This window comes from Mustelus asterias, chromosome 3, assembly GCF_964213995.1.
Source record: "Mustelus asterias chromosome 3, sMusAst1.hap1.1, whole genome shotgun sequence".
NCBI lineage: Eukaryota > Metazoa > Chordata > Chondrichthyes > Carcharhiniformes > Triakidae > Mustelus > Mustelus asterias.
Genome location: NC_135803.1, coordinates 148,416,681 through 148,436,810, shown reverse-complemented (window position 1 = coordinate 148,436,810; position 20,130 = coordinate 148,416,681). Strand labels below are relative to the sequence as shown.

General features: G+C 41.5%; 1 protein-coding gene across 1 annotated transcript; it reads left to right on the top strand.

The window, feature by feature from the left end:
- Window positions 1-276: 276 nt before the first annotated feature.
- On the top strand, window positions 277-19,174 carry tcta (T cell leukemia translocation altered). The gene is made up of 3 exons (XM_078209883.1): window positions 277-668; window positions 12,022-12,076; window positions 13,418-19,174. Exons 1-3 carry the CDS (start codon window positions 455-457, stop codon window positions 13,458-13,460), a joined length of 312 nt encoding a protein of 103 aa, XP_078066009.1. The 5' UTR covers window positions 277-454; the 3' UTR covers window positions 13,461-19,174.
- Window positions 19,175-20,130: the final 956 nt, after the last annotated feature.

Genomic DNA, 20,130 nt, shown 5'->3' with positions numbered 1-20,130 from the left:
AATTTAGTTTGCCCAGAGTTGGCAGCAGATTTGAAAGGAAAGGAGGTGAATCGCTGGTTCCCGTTGCCAGGGTAACAGTAGATTGTCCCATCCGGCCGGAGCCACCGAGTTTCTATTCCGATTAACAGATTCGCCGATGGTGAGGAAGTTTATGTCGTGATTGGGACAGAAGTGGACATGCGTTAAAAAGAGGATTTTATTTAGTTTTTATTCCTTCAGGAATAGAGGGTGGGTTTATTGAGGTGAGGTGAGGGGTGGAGTGGCGAAAGTGCGGTTGCTGGGGCGGGGTGAGATAGCGGAGCGGTCAGGCTAGGCCCCAGGCCTGCAGGAGGAGAGAGGGGAGAGAGACAGCTGGGAGCCGCCGGGCAGCTCTCGCAGACGGCGGGCGGAATCGCTGGGCTGATTCGGGCGGGCTAATTCCGCTCCCGAGTGATGCAGCAGCGGGAGCGGGGAGATGGAGGCGCCGCCGTGGGATCTCGGGCTCTTCTCCTTCCTCCTGGAGCGCCTCTTCTCCTTCTGCGGCGAGTTCGCCCAGGACTGGAGCAGCAACGACATGAGGGTGACCATCTTCAAAATCCTCCTGGGCTGGCTGCTCGGCAGCTTGGTGGCCATTCACATGGCCTGGAAGTTTTACGGGGCCACAGTCAATGACATGTACTACAGGCAAGGTGTGTGTCTGTGTGGGGAAAGGTTGCCAACGCTCCAGGATTGGCCTGGAGTCTCCAGGAACGGGGACATTAATCCATGACATGGCTCTGTGCAGCCCCGGGCGGGGGGGGGGGGAGGAATCAACAAAAGATTGCTCTTGTCACTTTCTTAATTTCTCTTTACCCATTGTTAGAAATATTGAAATTGGGGGGGAATCACCTGGACATTAAAAAAAACGTTTTTGTCACTTTATTTGATTTCTCTTTGCCAATTTTTAGAAAAATTGAAACTCCTCTGGGCCTTAATTGTCAACTTTCTTTGATAATTTCTCTTTACCAATTATTAGAAATGTTGAAAATGGGTGGGAGGGGGGGAGGTGAGGTGATAAAGCTGTCTGGCTGACAGGCATCATCCAATTTGGTAATGAATCTTTTTACTTATTGGTGTAGGAAGGCCGTATGTCACAAGGATGGATGTGTTGGCCAACTAATAACAAGAATATGGGGGCAAGTTACATGATGAAGCCTCCAGGAATGCATTTAATCACAGTCGGCAATCCTGGTGTTGTGGGTGGGCGATGAGGGACATTTTCTAATTTTACCATGCTGTGTGTGGTCTTGAGTAAGCATCCCTGGCATCAAGTTACTGTTATGCAAAGTAATGCCCAGGGCTTGTTCACTTTAAAGACCAGGTGACAGGAAACATTAACAAGACGCTGCTTAGTTTGTGTGTTCTAGCGAAGAGCCAAGAATATTGGGAGACTCTATAAATGGTCACTTCCCACAAGCTCAGTTAGATAATAGTGGCAGGTTATTTTATTGAGCAAGAATCCTTGTTGACAATGTCAGCAGCAATGAATGATCCCAACCGTTCTGCCAAATAACTAAGCCCAACTTTATCTCGCTTTAGTTCAGGAAACTTTGTTACTTCTTAATTCTTACTGACTTAACTCAGCAAAGTCTGAGATTCAAACATGCTATTTCCGTTTCTATGGCTCCATTGTTGTGGAGATGCACTGTTGTGCTTTACTCATCAAGTTGTTGACAAATTAGATTGTGTAGAGATATTCTCCTTGTTTTAACTTCCTAATTTAGAGATGATCAAGCCATTTGTTGCTCGGAAGCATGTTTAAAGATTTCCTTTTGGGAAAAATAGCAGTGTGTGAGGTATTCTTACAATGACCTCGGATATGATTACTGGCATTTGAGAACATAACTAGGAGCAGGATTGGCCAAACAACCCCTTAAGCCAGCTCTGCTATTCAGTAAGATCATGGCTGTTCTACTTTTGACTTCAACACAACTTTCTTGTCTCTTCCCCTGAACCATTGACTCAACTATAGTTCAAAATTCTGTTTATCTCAGCCTTGAGTATATTCAATGGCTCACCCTGCACTAGTCCCTGTGGTAGAGAATTCCAATGATTCACAACCCTCAGGGAAAAGAAATTCCTTCTTTTTCATCTTAAATGGACAATTCCTTATTCTGAAACTATGCCCCTTGTCCTAGATTTCTCCGTAGGAAATATCTACGCAGCATCTAGCTGTTAGGGCCCCTAAGAGCATTGTATCTTTCAATGGAATCACCTCTCATTCCAATTCCAATGAAAATGGGTCCACCTTGCTCAAACTCTTCTCATAAGAGAATCCCTTCATCTCAGAAATCAACCAGTGAAACTTGGTTGAACTGCCATCAATGTGATATATAGATCGCTTCTTTAATAAGGAGTGAAAAACTGTACGTGGTACATGTTGTCTCACCAACACCCTGTGCAATTGGAGCAAGACCTCACTATTTTGATACTCCAACCCCTTTGCAGTAACGGCCAACATTCAATTTGCCTTCCCAATTATTTGCCGTAGCTGCATTCTAACTCTTTGTATTTCATGTACGAGGACATTCAGATCCCTCTGTATTGCAGTATTCTGTAGTCTCTCTTCATTTAAATAACCTTTTACTTTTTTGTTCTTCCTGCCCAAGTGAGTAACTTCATCTTTTCCCACACTCTGCCAATTTTCCCATGGCTAAAGTAGTAATCCGGAGATTATTGCCTTTTGTGGTTCTGCTTTTTAATTTAGCTCCTAGCTGCTTGTACATTGTCAAGAGTCTCTTCCTTAGTCCTACTTATGTCTTTGATACCTACATGGACTATGGCAACTGGATCTTCCCCCCTCCTACTCCATGTTCCTCTCCAGCTCTGATTTGATTTACCCTGACACTGGGCAGGCAACGTAGCTTTCTTGACCACTGCTCTCAGATGCAAAGAACTAGTCATATTGTTTCCCCATCACTACTACATTCATTTTTACTACCCCCCACTTGAATGGCCCATGATGCTGTGGTCAGTTTGCTTTTCCTCCATGCAGGGGAGGTGGTGGCATAATGGTATTATTGCTGGATAGTAATCCATAGTCCCAGATAATGCCCTGGGGACCCAGGTTTGAATCCCACCATCTGGAATTAAAAGTCTAATGATATGCATTGTCGTAAAAACCTATCTGATTCACTCTTTTGGCTTTACTTGGTCTGGCCTACAACAATGTGGTTGACTCTTAAGTGCTGTCTGAAATGGCCTGGCAAACCACTCAGTTGTATCAACCCGCTTTTCCTACAAAAAGGAATGAAACTGGACAGATGAACCGGCATCGATCTAGGCAACAGAAATGACCGGGAAATCCAGTTCAGTCGATCCTGCAAAGTCCTCATTACTAAAACCTGAGGGCCTGTGTCAAAATTGGGAGAGCTGTCTCATAGTCTGACATAGTCATACTCACTGAATCATATCTTGCAGACAACGTCACCATCACCTTCCTTGGGTCGGTCCTGCCTGTGGCCAACAAAGAGGGTGGCCAAGTTGCATACAGTCGGGTCGGAATTGCCTTGGGATTCCTCCATATCGATTCTGGACCCCATGTAGTCTCATTAGGTCAAACATGAAAACCTCCTCTTGATTGCCACATACCACCCCCCCTCAGCTGATGAATCAATACTTCTCCATGTTGAACACCACTTGGAGGAAGCACTGATGGTGGCAAGGTAACTTTCATGCCACACAAGTGCCAGGTAATACCCATCTCCAACAAGAGAGAATCTCTTGATACTCAATGGCATTACCATCACTGAATCCCCCACTATCGACATCCTGGGGGTTACCATTGACCAGAAGCTGAATTGGAGAAGCCAGATAAGTACGGCTGCAGATCAGAGGCTGGGAATCCTGCGGCAAGCAATTCACTTCCTGACTCCCCAAAGCCTGTCCAGCATCTACAAGGCACAAGTCAGGACTGTAATGGTGCCTTGCCTGGATGAGTGCAGCTCCAACAACACTAAAGAAGCTCAACAACATAGAGAACAAAGCAACCTGCTTGATTGACAACCATTCCACAAATATTCACTTTCTCTAACACTGACACACACTGGCAGCAGTGTGTACCGTCTACAAGATGCACTGCAGGAATTCACCAAGGCTGCTTACACAGCACCTTCCAAACCCATGACCACTATCATCCAGAATGACAATGGCAGTAGGTATATGGGAACAGCACCGCCTGGAAGTTCCCCTCCAAGTCACCCACCCTCCTGTTTTGGAAATATGTCGCTATTCACAATCGCTGAGTCAAAATCTTGGAACTCCCCAACAGCGCTGTGGGTTTACCTACACCACATAGACTGCAGCAGTTAAAGATGGCAGCTCACTACCAACTTCTCGAGGGCAATTGGGGATGGCAATGAATGCTTGTCTAGCCAATGACGCCCACACCTCGTGAATGAACAAAAAAAATGTCCCCGCTCTCGTCCACATAGGCTCCAAGAAATATTTGTTTTTGTAATTGCAATTTAATTGTAGATCTTGATTTTTTCATCTTGAATTTAGTGTACGAGTATTGAACCAAACAGTGGTTAATTATATATTTTTAAAATGGCATTGGTATCGTCATGCGCTCAGCGTATCCCATAATGTTCACAATGAATTGTTTTTGGAGCATAGTCATTTTATAGGTAAATGCAGCAGCCATTTTGAGGAGAGCAGGATCCCAAAAACAACAATGGGAGGAATGAGCAGGTAATCTGTTTTGTTTGTATAAGTTGAGGTTGAATGTTGACTGGCACTCTACGGAGTTCTCTGCTTTTCAAGGAAGTGTCATGGGATCTTTCTACTAACACCTGAACAGTCACATTGTTTTGATTTGTAATCCAAAGGAACTAATTTGTAAAACAAAACAATACTCTTCCAGACTTGCGCTAAACAATCTGATTGGATGCTGGATGCACAGGTTCTGAAAGTAGTACTTTTTTAAAATCTACAATTCTCTGGCTTGGCAGTGAGACATAAAGCACTCAACTGACCACTGCCAGCTTGTAGAGTAGGATCTCTTGTCAAATGAAACACTTTGAATGCAAACAGGAAAAAAAAGTGCACAATCACTTATTTTCCCCTTCCAACCATAAATAGTTGAAAGAAAAAAATATGTAAATCAAAAGAAAGCAAAAACAGTATAACTGAACAGAGAGAAAACGCACCAGGAGGAGACCATACTTCATCATTGTAACACCTAATGAGAGATCGCTGCATAGCACTGAGAAGTTGAGCCAGGCTATCTAGCCCTTTCACTTGCTGAATAATGCTTTTAATAAATGTAAGTAAATTTATAAGAGGAAACTATTCCTCTCACCCTTATTAGGTAGAATTAATTAGTATTTAGTGAATCTCCATCTCCTCTGATACAGAGGTGCTACAAAGAGATATGCAGGTTGCGTGAGTGGGTAACAAGATGGCAGCTGGAGTATAATATCGGGAATTGTGAAGTCGGAAGATCAGCCGTGATCATGTTGAATGGAAGAGCAGGCTTGATGGACCGTGTGGTTCACCTATTTCTTATACTCTTAGTTGGCTAAGGAGTTCTGTAACTGAACCATAACAAACCAAGATTTGAGCTGTGCTGGTTTAGCTTTTCTCCAAGACAACAGTGGAAGAACTTACAGAGAAAGTGGATAAAATCCATTATGGTTTCCATCACTAATTTTCCAGTCATCCGTTCCTGGAAAGTGGATGTATGTGGAACACAACATGAAGTTTGGCAGCTGGAAAGCTTTGGACTTATTATGGACTTCCAGTCATGGCTTTTAAGAAAAGTTAAAAGGACAGACGTGGAAATTCTGGATATGGATCCTTTTGATGACTTCTCTTAAAGGTTAAATAAGACTTATGGAGTGGTAATGTCAGGGCGAAGCTCACCTGGGAACCTTGAGATGGATATAGAAATGGGCTTGGGCAGATTGTAATTCAATTTAGTTAAAATCAGAATGCGTTGTTTTTGCTTGGTGCCCACGAATAAAGCTACAAGGCAAGGGCAGCAATCAAGCTTTGCCATACTTTTGAAGGACAAGGAGAGACAGCTGCCTTCTCAAACAGTGAGAATAGAGAAAAAGAAGAAAACAAGCTATTTCAGAGAATTACAAACAGCCGTTTGCATGTTTTCAAGGAGACTCAACCAAGGAGTAGCTCATAGAAGACTTGAGTGAAGAATAAACCCCTCAGTCACTCAAAGTAGAATTGAGTTTTAGCTTACACACCAGTTAGGGTCCCTAGCATCTCGAAAACCTGTCACTTAATGCCATGAGAACTAATTGTTTAGACAGGTTTTCGGCCTAGATGTATTCTTGCCTCTCGTACCACAGCATTAGTCTGCATCTTCAGGATAGGAGCAACAGAGAAAATTGCTTCAAAAAACCATGAAGGAAATCGCACAAGGTGACAGGCTGAGGTGCAGTTCCACAAGCACTGATAACTCTTCATTGCTTTATTTAAGTGGCATTCTTCATGTGTGAGAATGATAGTTGACTAGCTACACTTCCGTGGGGGAATCACAACTGAGCTCACATCACTTCTTGACTAATGTCCACACATGCATCTTAAAGAAAGGAGGAATTGTTGAATTTCTATCATAACTTTCACAAGCAATTAAATACTTTTGAAGTGTTACCTCTAGACTTAACTATTCCAACATTTTAGTGGCTGGGCTTCCATTTTCCACCATCCATAATCTTGAGCTCATCCAAAACTCTGCCTTAGTTCTAACTGGTACCAAGACCATTACCTCTGTGTTTGTTGACATACATTAGCTCCTAGTTTATAACACCAACATTCAAAAATTTTCATCTTTGTTTTCAGATTCTCCTCTAAGGTCTCTTGTGCTCCTCCAATTCTGATATCTTGCGGATCCCTAACTGCTCTGCCATTGGTGATTGGGCTTTCAGCTCTAAACTCTGTACTTCTCTCCTTAAATCTGCTTCTCTCTCCTTTAAACTTTTCTCTTGATAAACTTTTGGTTATTTGATTTGATTTATTATTGTCACATGTATACAGTGAAAAGTATTGTTTCTTGCGGGCTATACAGACAAAATATACCATGCATAGAGAAGGAAAGGAGAGGGTGCAGAATGTAATGTAACAGTCATAGCTAGGGTGTAGAGAAAGATCAACTTAATACAAGATAGGTCCATTCAAAAGTCTAATGACAGCAGGGAAGAAGCTGTTCTTGAGTCGGTTGGTATGTGACCGCAGACTTTTGTATCTTTTTCCTGATGGGAGAAGGTGGAAGAGAGAATATCTGGGGTGAGTGGGGTCCTTGATTATGCTGGCTGCTTTTCCGAGGCAGCGGGAAGTGTAGACAGAGTCATGGATGGGAGGCTGGTTTGCGTGATGGACTGGGCTTCGTAAATGATCCGTTGTAGTTTCTTGTGGTCTTGGACAGAGCAGGAGCCATACCAAGCTGTGATACAACCGGTAGGAATGCTTTCTATGGTGCATCTGTAACGGTTGGTGAGAGTCGTAGCTGATGTGCCAAATTTCCTTAGCCTCCTGAGAAAGTAGTGGCTTTGGTGGGCTTTCTTAACTAGCGTTGGTGTGGAGAGACCAGGACAGGTTGTTGGCAATCTGGACATCCAGAAACCTGAAGCTGAATGAGTTCCACTTCGTCCCCATTGATGTAGACAGGGGCATGTCCTTCACTACGCTTCCTGAAGTCGATGACTATCTCTTCCATTTTGTTGACATTGAGGGAGAGATTATTTTTGTCATTATTTGTTCTAATGACTCCTTTTGTGGCTTGACGTCAAATTTGATCAGATAGCCACTCCTTAGAAGTGCAGTGGAACATTTTACTCTTAGTACCTAAACGCAAGTTGTGTAATTTTTACAGTAACTAAACGTAATTCCTGTTGCAATTTAAGATCAATAGTGAAGCTCAGGCTCGATAAATTCCTCATAGTTTGCCCCCAAAGCAAAGGCAGATGTGCTAAAAACAATATCCCCAATGCTGTTGCCCTGGTTGAGAACAGCGAACTCAGTTCAGGTCTCATTACTGACTGATTACATTTAAATGTAGGAAGGGGAAAACATAGTCGCTTTGACTAGTTTGAGAGTATTGGATATATGTTAGTTAAAACTACAATTGAACTCTGTATAGTGAGGAAAGGGTGAGCAATTATTAAAAATCATGAAGGGTCTGAATAGAGTAGATAGGGAAAATCTAGTTTCATTAGTGAAGGATCAAGAACAAGAGGGCACAGATTTAAAATGATCGGTAAAAGAAGCAATGGTGACATGGGGAAAAATGTTTTCATACAGCGTGTGGTTAGGATCTGGAATGCACAGCCTGAGAGTGTGGTGGAAGCAGGTACAATTGAAACATTCAAGATCATCTGAAAAAGAAGAAAGTGCAGGGCTGTGAGGAGAATGCAGAGAGTAGCACGAGGTAGATTGCTCCTTTGGAGAGCCAGCGCAGACATGATGGACCAAATGGCCTTCCATGCTGTAATCATTGTGATCTTGTGAATTACTTTATGAGAGGTGGGGAGGATGAACTGAGGCCGAATTTGAAACTGTATTGCTGTGTAGCTATGAGTCAGATTGCTTGCATTGATTATATGGTAAATATGTTCTGTAATATACTTCTGGGATCTCTTACTATGAATGTTGCATTGCGGGAATAGGTACATTAATATCCAAAACTATATTAAGTATTATAATGCGACCACAGATTTATGGCTGCCCCAGCCTTTGTACAAGATACAATTGAACAAACGTATTCAAATCAAATACTTCCTCAAGTTAGGGTATCCAAGGTTGTGAGCTTGGGCCATATTGGAATGAAATCTGGATGCATTTCTTCGCAAAGAAGATAATAGGAATCTAGTACAGATCGACTGTGATCTAATTGAATGGTGGAACAAACTTGAGGGGCTAAGCCACCTTCTCATGTTCCATTATATGTAATAGTGACTATACTTCACAAAATAATCTAATTAGCTGTAAAGAGCTTTGGGACATAGACTTAAAAGGCAAGTTTATAATTCATTTCTTTGGCAGTAATATTTCAATCATCAACATTAGATTCCTTGCTTTTCTCTAAACAAAAAAGGAGCTACTCATCAAAACTCACTGCCAAACATTTGGAATGTATAATGTAAAGTTAAATTTCTACTTTTCTTATCAGTATGTCATTGAACCTCTTTGAGCTGGTGTAATATCAGTGATGTTCATAGAATTAATTGTGACATAGGGACTGGATAGTAATGTAGTAATATTTTTGAATTTTCTTTTTAATTTAACAGATAGCTAAAAGTGTTCAGATTATTATGGATCCTACAGAATAAAGTAACCTGGAGCCCATTAGAGTTAAGTAGCATAGACTAGTGTTTGTGCTCCTAACCAAGGCTGATGCTTGGCATATTACAGAACTTATTTACTTGCCTTGCTCTGTCCTGTTGATTCAGGCTGGATGGCAAAAGATCCTGTGGCACTATTCGAAGGAGAACAGAGAATTGTCCAAGCCAACATTTTCTCTTGCCTCCACCAATAATTCATCCCATTGGCTTTTGTGTGATAATTGCTGACACAGAATGCCTTGCTTACTTAATTTATTGGTCACTGATTGTCTGAAGCAATTTCTGTATGTTGTGATTGATGTTGTGATTGATGTATTTATATTAGAAGGTGAAGATGTTATAAGGTTTTCATCTGGACTCTGATATGTGTTACATCTCTGAAATGCGCTGCTGCTAATATGTGTTTTAATGGTTTGCATTTATATAGTGCCTTTAATATAGAAAATGTCCCATTCAGTTCAGAAATTTTAACCAGAAAATGGGAGCCAGACCGAAGGAGAAGCTATTAGGAAGAGTGACAAAAAAACTTACTCAGTGGCATGGGTTTGAGAGTGGGTGAGAGAGAGAGATGGAATGAGATTTCCAGAGCATGGTACTAGATTAACTGAAGGCATAGCCAAAGTAGTGGGAAAAATGGGGACAGGGTTCAGGGTGTTGAGGAATGGGGATGTAATATAATTGGAGAAGGTGGGACGAGGAATGGGATCAGTGTCCTCCCAGTGTTTGTAGGAGCAAATGGTGGATGATTCAAGACTGGATGCCAGACAAGCCACCTGACAGCACAAACAGTGAAGGGGTCAAGATGGTGGAGAGGTAGAGCTGTGTGTCATCAATATACCTTTGGAAGCTGAAGTCATTACTATTTGCTGCGTAAAAGAAAAAGTTCTACCTCACCCCTCTCCCCTAACCGCCCTCCCCCCATTATTTTACTCAAACTCTTCAATCCGTTTCCCCTACTTATTTCAACATTAGCCGATGGGAACGGCTTTTCTTTATCTGCCCAAGTGTCATAGTCTTTTATATCTCTCAATCTTGTTTTGTTCCAAGAACAACACAGTTTCTTGAACCTAAACTTGTTGCTAAATTCCCTCATTCCTGGAATACTTTTGTTGGCTCATCCTTGGAATCATTTTGGTGAATCTCCTCTGCACCCTCTGGTGTGTGGAACTGGATGCGGTGCTCTTGCTGTGGCCTAGAGTTTTATAAAAGTTCAGCATAACTTCCCTGCTTTTGTCCTCAATACCTCCTGTTTATGAACCCAAGATCCTGTATGCTTTGTCAACTACGCTCTTAAAATGTCCTGCCACCTTCGGAGATCTATGCGCATGAATGAATCGGAACACTACTGTTGGGCCTTAATTTTTGTTACACAATTCCATGAATCGTTAATAAAGTAAAGAATAAGGAATGATGCAGGATATCGGCATTGACCCATTACTGATTTATTTTGTTCGTGAAATAATTCATTACCTTCATGCTCGTTATTGAGAATGTTCTTCAAACTTCTGAACATAACTTTGCATTTCTTTTATGCAATGTGTTTTCATGTTTTATTCCTCTTCCACAAGTCATTGTTAGCTATCCCTCGATTTGAGGATCACATCTACTCAGGGTCATGGGTTTTTGCCATGGGTCATAGAGTCATAGAGGTTTGCAGCATGGTAACAGGCCCTTCGGTGCAACTTGTCCATGTCGCCCTTTTTTTTTTAAACCCTGAAGCTAGTCCCAATTGCCCGCATTTGGCCCATATCCCTCTATACCCATGATACCCTCGTAACTGTCTGAATGCTTCTTAAAAGACAAAATTGTACCCACCTCTACTACTACCTCTGGCAGCTTGTTCCAGACACTCACCACCCTCTGTGTGAAAAAATTGCCCCTCTGGATACTTTTGTATCTCTCCTCTCTCACCTTAAACCTATGCCCTCTAGTTTTAGACTCCCTTACCTTTGGGAAAAGATATTGACTATCTAGCTGAACTATGCCTCTCATTATTTTATAGACCTCTGTAAGATCACCCCTCAGCCTTCTACGCTCCAGAGAAAAAAGTCCCAGTCTATCCAGCCTCTCCTTATAACTCAATCCATCAAGTCCCGGTAGCATCCTAGTAAATCTTTCCTGCACTCTTTCTAGTTTAATAATATCCTTTCTATAATAGGGTGACCAGGGTCTTGAGGTAAATAGGCTGATTCTCAACCCAGAGATCTTTGGGCACATGGGACAGGACATCCAGTTAGGTAGTGGGATCCGGAGTGCAGGATTTGCCTCCTTTTCTTTCCTTCTCTGCCTCAACATTAAGCTAGTCCCAGTAATGGTGACCACAAAAATAATAGATTGAAGTTTTATTTGAAGTGGCTCACTAATGTCCTTTAGGGAAGGAAATCTGCTGTCCTTACCCAGTTTGGCTCATGTGTGATCCCAAACCCACAGAAATCTGGCTGACTCTGCATTGGACTCTGAAATTGCCAACAAAACCATTCCGTTATATCGAATTGGGCAATATTGCTTGCCTTACAGGTGACACCCTCATGCTGTGAGTGACTCTTTAGTATCTTCCTGTGAAGTGAATGGAAGAGGAAAATTGTCGGAAAGTTCCCTGGGGCTACTCTTGTCCATTCCGATCACACAAAATACGAGTTGTGATTTTTCTTTGTGTGTGTGTGTGTGGTGGAACAAGCTGTTTGAATTAGAGTTTCTTTTACAGGTAGTGGAGGTCAGAATGGAGGCACTCCAGATGGCTCTTCGAACTTTACTAGTTGGTATGTTTCCTTTCAAATAAATTTTTGGAGATGCATTATAAAACTCTGATTAGATGGACACGTCTACAAAATAACCTTATTGTGCAATTTTTGCATTAAACTGAAAGCTAATTTTATTAAAGATCCTAATATGTTCCTTCAGAATTTGAATCCAGGTACACAGTTAAAAGTAGACCAACTAGCCTCAAGTTGCTAATACATTCAGGAAATTTATCAAAGAGGTTGTCTTCTATGAGGGTCTATTTTAAGCACTTGAGCTCCTTAGGGGCACATTGTGGACTCCTGGACAGCAATCACAAATGTGAACCCTCATTGATTGATTTTTATCTCACTTGTAAACCAGTAAAGTAAAGCCCAATTTTATTGCCTCTGCCTCCTCCCAAGCTGAAATCATCTAATTGAAGATAGTCTAGAGATTGAATCATGAACTTTACTCAGCTGGACTCACTAAATTAAGTAACAGCCATTTGAGGATTCCGCCCCTAGACTTGGTGGGTTACTATTCCACAAGTGCAACCAGTCTTCCAGCATCTGGTCTAAATTGGCATTCTTTGTTTAGTGAGTGTACAGGTAATTGGATCAAAGAGCACGTCACAGTGATGCCCGATTATGTTACTCGCCAGCAAACCCGAATGCACTTTGCAGCAGGGTCACTTGACAGCATCAGGAGTGGATTATATCCCCACCCCTCACCCTGCCCCAAAAATGGTGAGGCCAATTCTAGTTCTACCACCTGAGATCAGCTAAATCAGCCCAAACAAGTGATCAAATGTGAAATCTTCATGCTCTTTGTGGTGCAGTTCCAAGCTAAACAGCAAAGTTACCAAAGGCCCGCCCACCAGTGGGGCAATGACCACATGTGATTTGCTTACCTCAGCAATTTATTTGTCCTCTGTCTTTCCTGAAGGTATTCACTGCTTTCTGGGGTATGACTGCAGGAGTCCCTCTTGCTTACCCAAACCCCATCCTTATTGGCACATTTGGTAAATACAAGGGTATTATTATTGACTGAAATATGTCAAGAAATTCTAAGGTCTGCTTCTTGATGTGTCACGTGATAACTGGTGCAGCTGAAGCTGCAGCGGGGCTGCTAGAAGGAGCTGTAGTGTAATTCAACTGAGAAGGGAAACATTGGGCAGGATTTATGTACCTGGTCACTCTTTAAAAATGCCTGTGCGGGAAATTTGGATAGTGGAATCATGAGTTCTCCTTCGGGGAAAGGGGGCTAAAAGTAGAAACTTGGGCGGAGAAGTAAGTGACTTATTACACTTTTTGTAATGCAATTGTCTAATGAAATAATACCAATTTTGAATCCAGAAATATTTTTATTTATTCCTGCAGGGAAAATGCCAGCGGCGAGTCAATTAAAAGTCACAGAGAGTGAGTGACGGAAGATGTGTGAAATCTGCAGCCGGGACATGCGGTGATTTGCTGTGTGGAGCAAAGTTGTTGTGAATTCAGAATGTTCGGACTGCATTGGGTGCTAGACTCTTCAAAGTTTGCTGCCTGATGACTTGAAATGTGCCATTGTGACTCAGTGCCGTTAATTTGTTTTTACTTTCTAATATTCTTAGGCTTTGCCGAGTATCTGGGGAAGTTTATGTTGGCACGCGTGTTGGTTAAAAAGTACCAGTAACTAAAATGTTGGTGATTTGAACTGAGATGTGCTGGGCTCCTCGGGATTCGGAGCAGTGGAGGAAAATGGATCTTATCCGAGGGAGGAAAAGAATCAATCTGATTCTGGTGGACAAGAGTAAATTCAAGTTTCTTTTTAACGGGATGTGGGCTTCACTGGCTAGGCATTTATTGCCCATCCCTAATTGCCTTTGAGAAGTAGCGGTGGGTGTCATTGGGAGCCCAGCAATAGATTATCAAAGAACTAGCAAGTGTTTAATAGACTGTTCTTCATGTCACAATGTTGTCCTAAGGCAACTTGTCAAAGATGTATTAAATTGGATCGGGAAACTCCAATTCATACCTTTTAGGTAGAATGGTTACATGCTCGTCCTCAAAGCCATCAGACTGCTTCTATACTGATGCCAAAGTGCAACAGGACAGTTTGTAGAGCTGAAAGAGATGTTAAGAATTAACTTGTAAAACAGAGCAGTTCCAGATTTTGATATCCTATATGCTGCTGCTTTATGTTTTGTCATCTATATACATGCAAATATTGGCCCAACCCATATTTGTTTGTGTCTAGACATGGTCAACAAAGTCTAACGGCAGCATTATTAATTGGAAGTTGGGCTGACCTTTGAGGGAGTTAAATGAAGTAAAACGTTGTTGTCTGAGGCAGTTTCTTGGTCTCCCTGTGATAATATAACATTAATTCTCCAAGCAGGGGACATCTTTTTAGTAACCTTGTGTACTCAGTGAAGCTAATGGTCGATAACCTGATGGGGTATTCTACAGCTTGAATTTCAATTTAAATAACTAAACTGGTGAAAAGTTCAGGAGCATATTTTAATATTTGAAATTATTAGGTGGCACAACATTGGTATGCTGATATGATGTGCCATGATAGCAGAGTTGTGGGTTCATGCCAGGGACTTCTCTAGTGAACTAAATTTTTAGTCTTGATCTTGCTGTCAGGGAAGATTTCGCAGCGTGGGAGGGGGGGGGGAAACTTACAACTGGCCTGTTTATCACTTGACAAATAGACAACTAGCTTGTTGACGGTGCATCTTGTGCATCCATTTTACCTCCTGAGTCAACTCCTCAGGCATGCCAAGAACTGAATGCCAGCACTATGGCCTGAAACAGATGGGAGGTAGTTCACACATTCAAATCAAGATCGTACGCCTGCTGTGGAATGGAGCTTTAAAAGAGAAATGGGACAGAGCTCCCACATTGCAGTAGATCTTTTTGTCTGTGCTTTGAGAGGCCTAACTGATAATCCATAAAAGGAAACCCTTTCCAAAAATGTAACTTGAAAATAAAATGTGGTAGGTGAGGAGAAGCAATTGAGTCTTACAAAAATGATGCCGTGTGGCCCACTACTGGCCTGTTTCACTGCTCCTGCCAACCACATCTCTTCTCCCATCGTTCATCAAAGACAGCAGCTTTTACTTGGCCTCCAGATGATTTTTTTTAGCCCCAGTGAACTGAAGTGGACCCTCTGTTTGTTAACCATGGTTTACTGACAATGTTACTCAATCTCAGATTCTTCACAGCGTAGAATGAGGCCATTCAACCCATCATGTCTGCACTGGCTATCTGAAAGAGCATTTCACCCTTTCCTGCTTCCCTGTCTTATCCCAGAATCTTATCCTTATCTGAAACCCAAACCAGGAAACGGGTGGTTCCAGCTTCCTAACTACCACATTGGGTGGACATTGCAGGGAGCATCACCAGTATTGTACCTGTTTGGGACGCAGACTGAAACTCTGCTCCAACAAGGTGACAGTCACATTGCTTTCCCAGAAGGAGAGAAAAAACATTACCTTAGGTTTATCAAACACTTTGACAGCTAGCTCAGGAACTGAGTTGGGTAAGACCTTGGACCAACTCCCCCTCTTCCCCAAGGATTAATGTAACACTTTCCAATCTGCTGACTAGATTTTCATGCACTTAACTACTCAGTTTAATGTTCTGTGGGTGAAATATACTTTATGTATATAATGTCTGTGAGACAGATATGCCATGAGAGTAACCTTTCTTGAATACAGTGAGAGCCTGAACTGCTAGAAGTCCACAATATTCCACAGAAATGCTCAACCAAGATTAGGAACCCACAACTACAGTGAACTTTCCATTATTTAAAAAAAATCAATTAGGGGTGATAATTAAGAACATTGTCTTAGCCTAAATAGATGTGTGTTGGTGGACTGTTTATCACCATTAATCTTGATCTCCACTTAAATCATCAATTAATCACAGGTTGCAGTTTACATTTTTCCATTTTTGGCAATCTGTCTCCAGTTGTCACTTTATTTTTCTACTGGGCTTCATAAAACAACCATTATGGAAATTGTGATACAAAATGCTGTTATGTGGCAGTATAGCAGAGCAATGTAGTTACCTTGCACTAGAACTGGTACCCAAACCCATCCAGTCTGAGCATTGGGGTAATGCAATACTGTGCTTTTAGTATGTGCGTCTTTGCAATTTTGGTATATTGTGTATTTACAAAACTAGAACTCTTGAAGGAAAGTTCAAACATCCGTCCCACACTAAAGCTTATCCAGTTTGAGAGCAGCTAATGAAGTATGCCAAGAGATTTACCTTGTGTTTAACCCAGTATGCCGAAATAAGGATTGAAGTTTGAGATGTAAGCAGACATTTTCTGCTGCTGGAAAAAAATTACTTGCAAAATCTCCAGGAGCAAATACAAGGTACCAAAATTAAATTTCTAATTTATTTTTATGGTGCTCAGTAGTGATATTTTTTACTTTGTAGTTGCAATTGTGTCGTGCTACCTTCTTTCCAGTTAGATCCAGGAAAAGGAAAGCGATATGGCGTGATTCTAAGTTTACGTGATAGCTCACAACAATGATCATTATTCAGGAGGGGGTGATCAATCCAACAGAGGTTCTGAAATATGTGAATATTTATGGGAGTCTTGTCAGTAATTAGTTATTATGCTCCAGTTTAATTCTTTCTTGTATTTCACATATCCACAGCCGAGTACTTTGCCAGTTTCACTAATTAAGTGCACGTGCCCTATTATAGCTGTGGAATCCCTTCTCTCCACTGCCTGTACTTGCAAAATCCACCGAGATACATATCCAGGCTTTTATTAAAGTTGTGTAATGAAACATATAGGTGCGTGTACAAATAACCATTGCTTGATTCAACAACCTTTGGAATTGTTGTGTTTAGCAACAGCCGATGTTTAGCAACAGCTAACTTGCAGTAACTTCTAAGAGCTGCATTTCCAACTTTAGAAGATAATTTGGGAAATGGTAATAAGATAATTTCTACTTCTTCTGAACTCGCTGGGGCAGGGGAAAAAAACAACATTCACGGCAAGTGAAATATAATCTAAGTAGCATTTATAACAGGAAAGATCAGAATTAGAAATGTGATGGGATAGAATTAACTATCATTTTTTAAAAATCCTGCTTACAAGTGGTTCCTGTATGGGACAATTTTCCCCACCCCCTTTAGCAAAGTATGTTGGGTTGAGTTGGAGGTTTATTAATCTGATTGTTCAGCTCAAGATACTGATCTGACTTTCACTTAAGAATCTACAGTGTAGGCGACTGGGTTGGTGTTGTGTTGGCGATGCTATAGAGCACTACAATTTAGAGTCTGAACTTCCTCACCCATAAAGTCCACTCTCCATACAACACACTCCTGACCTTGTGGTTATAAATCAGTACTGTGCCACTTGCGGGTGTATAGGGCATCCCTACCATTGCCAGGACCTGGATTTTGTACCTCCATTAACATTGAAGAACTGAGTGCCTGTTTATGGTAAAAATACCACCAGCAGGAGACACACCCTTGTTCTTGTTTTATGTCATAGCAATGAGATGTGATGAAAGAGAGAGAGAGAGAGATTTTAATTGCGTAGTATTATGAAGCTATTTGTTTCCTTTTTCCCCCATCCCTTTTTAAAATTTTTCTAATTTCTTTCATGCTTTTTCTACCCTGAAGCTGATGCCTAATGCACCATGGGCGGCGCAGTGGTTAGCACTGCTGCCTCACAGTGCCAGGGACCCAGGTTCAATTCCCGGCTTGGGTCACTGTCTGTGCGGAGTCTGCACGTTCTCCCCATGTCTGCGTGGGTTTCCTCCGGGGGCTTTGGTTTCCTCCCACAGTTTGAAGATGTGCGCGTTAGGTGCATTGGCCGCGCTAAATTCTCCCTCAGTGTACCCGAACAGGCGGCGGAGTGTGGCGACTAGGGGATTTTCACAGTAACTTCATTGCAGCATTAATGTAAGCATACTTGTGATACTAATAAATAAACTTTTTAAAAAACAATGCTGGGTTTGCTCATCAGCAACACCTGGTACTTTGTGTAAGTGAGGTTGGTGAGTGCCTACCTTCAGAAATCGGAGTGGGGCAGAGAATGTCACAAACATCATGCCTTATCTTGCCCCTACCTATTGTCCTCTCACTTGCATTCTCCTCTGCATAGCAATCAACAATACTGTAACAGCCTCCTCCTCTCCCCCACTCCCAGAGATCCAGAAATCTTTGCAAAGCTCCCACTAATTGAGACGAGACGTGTTATTCTGTTCTATTACTCTGTTCACATGGAAAAGCACTCCACCACCACACCGATACTTTGTTGTTTCATTTCCTCTCCCGCCTTCTCTAAGTTCCTTTTAGCTGTGCGTCGCAACATGCCCAAGAGGGTAACATGTTTTGCACTTTTATCAAAGCCGCTTTTAAACTGGATACCAGCACCTGTGCAGATATATACCTCCGCACTCTGGAAGTACGTGGCCTCTGCTTGTCAATATTCCATGCAACAGAGGCACGATAAATTATTCAATACTTGTGTGTGTTATTATTTTGTGATTTTTGTGCTACCGTATTGCATTAGGTTTTTGGGTGTCTTCTTTCCCCACTGCCAATACTTAACAGATGCTCCTCAGTGAACATTGGTCACAAAATGGCTGAAATAAAAATAAAGCCTGCCGTTTGGCTTTATGGCAGGAAGAGCCATGTTTTGTCACAGTCTTATCCGTAACATTTTACATGAATACAAGGATGATTTCTTTGTTTAATGTCCCTTTTGTACTGCAACGTTATTCATTATATTACAGTAAAAATAATTAATTTGGATTTGGACAGCCGTATGCCAAAAGTTGCTTTCAAGTCTCAACAGGCCCTGGATCGATTGTACTGAAGTAATGTATATTCTACTGACATACATTTTTCTAATTGAAATGTTTTGTACATAAACAGTACCATTTTGTAAATCACTGTAATCCATAAATTGGACAACCTTTGTAAACTTGTGGCCCTGAAGTTGATTAACTTGTATTTATGTTTGGTAATGGAAAGGTTTTCTTGACTGCTGTACATGGAAAAACTGCTGTATGTGTGTATATATGTATATTTAGCCTTAATTTTGTTTTGGGAGGGACTGCATTTGATTAAGTTTTTAAACTGTATAAAAGGAGATGCAGAAACAAAAAATGATAGTTGTATTGGATTCTTCTGTTGCTGAAGGTCTCTACTTAGAGTTTACTAAAATGCCAAATCACACACAACTTACAAAATACAATTATTCTAATCACCTCTGACATAAAAATAAGCTAGTGTAAATGGGCTAGAAGATCATTTGTTTCTGCTGGGCTTCCCCCACTGGATGTGTGGTTAGTTTGACTGGATCAGCGAGCTACAGTAGGGTGTGAGACTGTTATTGAATACAGCTGATTTTTAAAAACACTAGAAGTTGGTCCCCGAGGGAGAAAGAACCAAGAATCTTTGGCAAGCACTGCAAAATAAATAGACTGTAGCAATAGGATCTTTGTAACTCACCCTCTTTAAGCTAGTTTGACCTTTTAAGGTAAAATGCTTTGCTTTTTAAATTCATCAGTGCGCCTCCTTATTGCAAAATTGTAGGAACTTTATGAGAATGAGAATTCCACAATTTTTTTAAACAGGGAGAAGCTAGAGAAAAAGTGTTAACCTGTCAGTTTTAAACCTTATAATTTACTCAAAGTGGATCACCAGATGAAGAGCCATTCATTTGAAAATGTGCCACTCTGGGCACACTTGTTTTGAGTTCTTGTCCTTATTTCCTCTGGGTCATTTTTTTATCTATGCAGTCTTTCCCACCCTCTCTTGAATCTTGATTTTTTTTTCCTGTGCTTGCAAGGGCACCAGGAGATAACCAGTATATCACCCAAGTGATTAACCTCCATGTAAGAGCCTAGCACAAGTGGCTGAGCCCTTGTGTCTCTGACAGGAAATGCAAGTGACTTCTTAATATGTCATGGGAGCTTTTCTGCTGTGTGCTAGGCCTGATGACGGTTAGCATAGGTCTCAAGGTTCTACTTTGCAAGTTATTCGCCAGCAGGCCTGATTCTATAGACATCCGGTGCTTACACACTCACTTTCCAGCATGGGTCACTTGATTGCAATTGGAAATA

Coding starts and splice junctions, on each gene's coding strand:
- tcta (XM_078209883.1), top strand. CDS start 455: ATGGAGGCGCCGCCGTGGGATCTCGGGCTCTTCTCCTTCCTCCTGGAG. Junction 669..12,021: donor TGACATGTACTACAGGCAAG/GTGTGTGTCTGT, acceptor TTTCTTTTACAG/GTAGTGGAGGTCAGAATGGA. Junction 12,077..13,417: donor TCTTCGAACTTTACTAGTTG/GTATGTTTCCTT, acceptor TTATTCCTGCAG/GGAAAATGCCAGCGGCGAGT.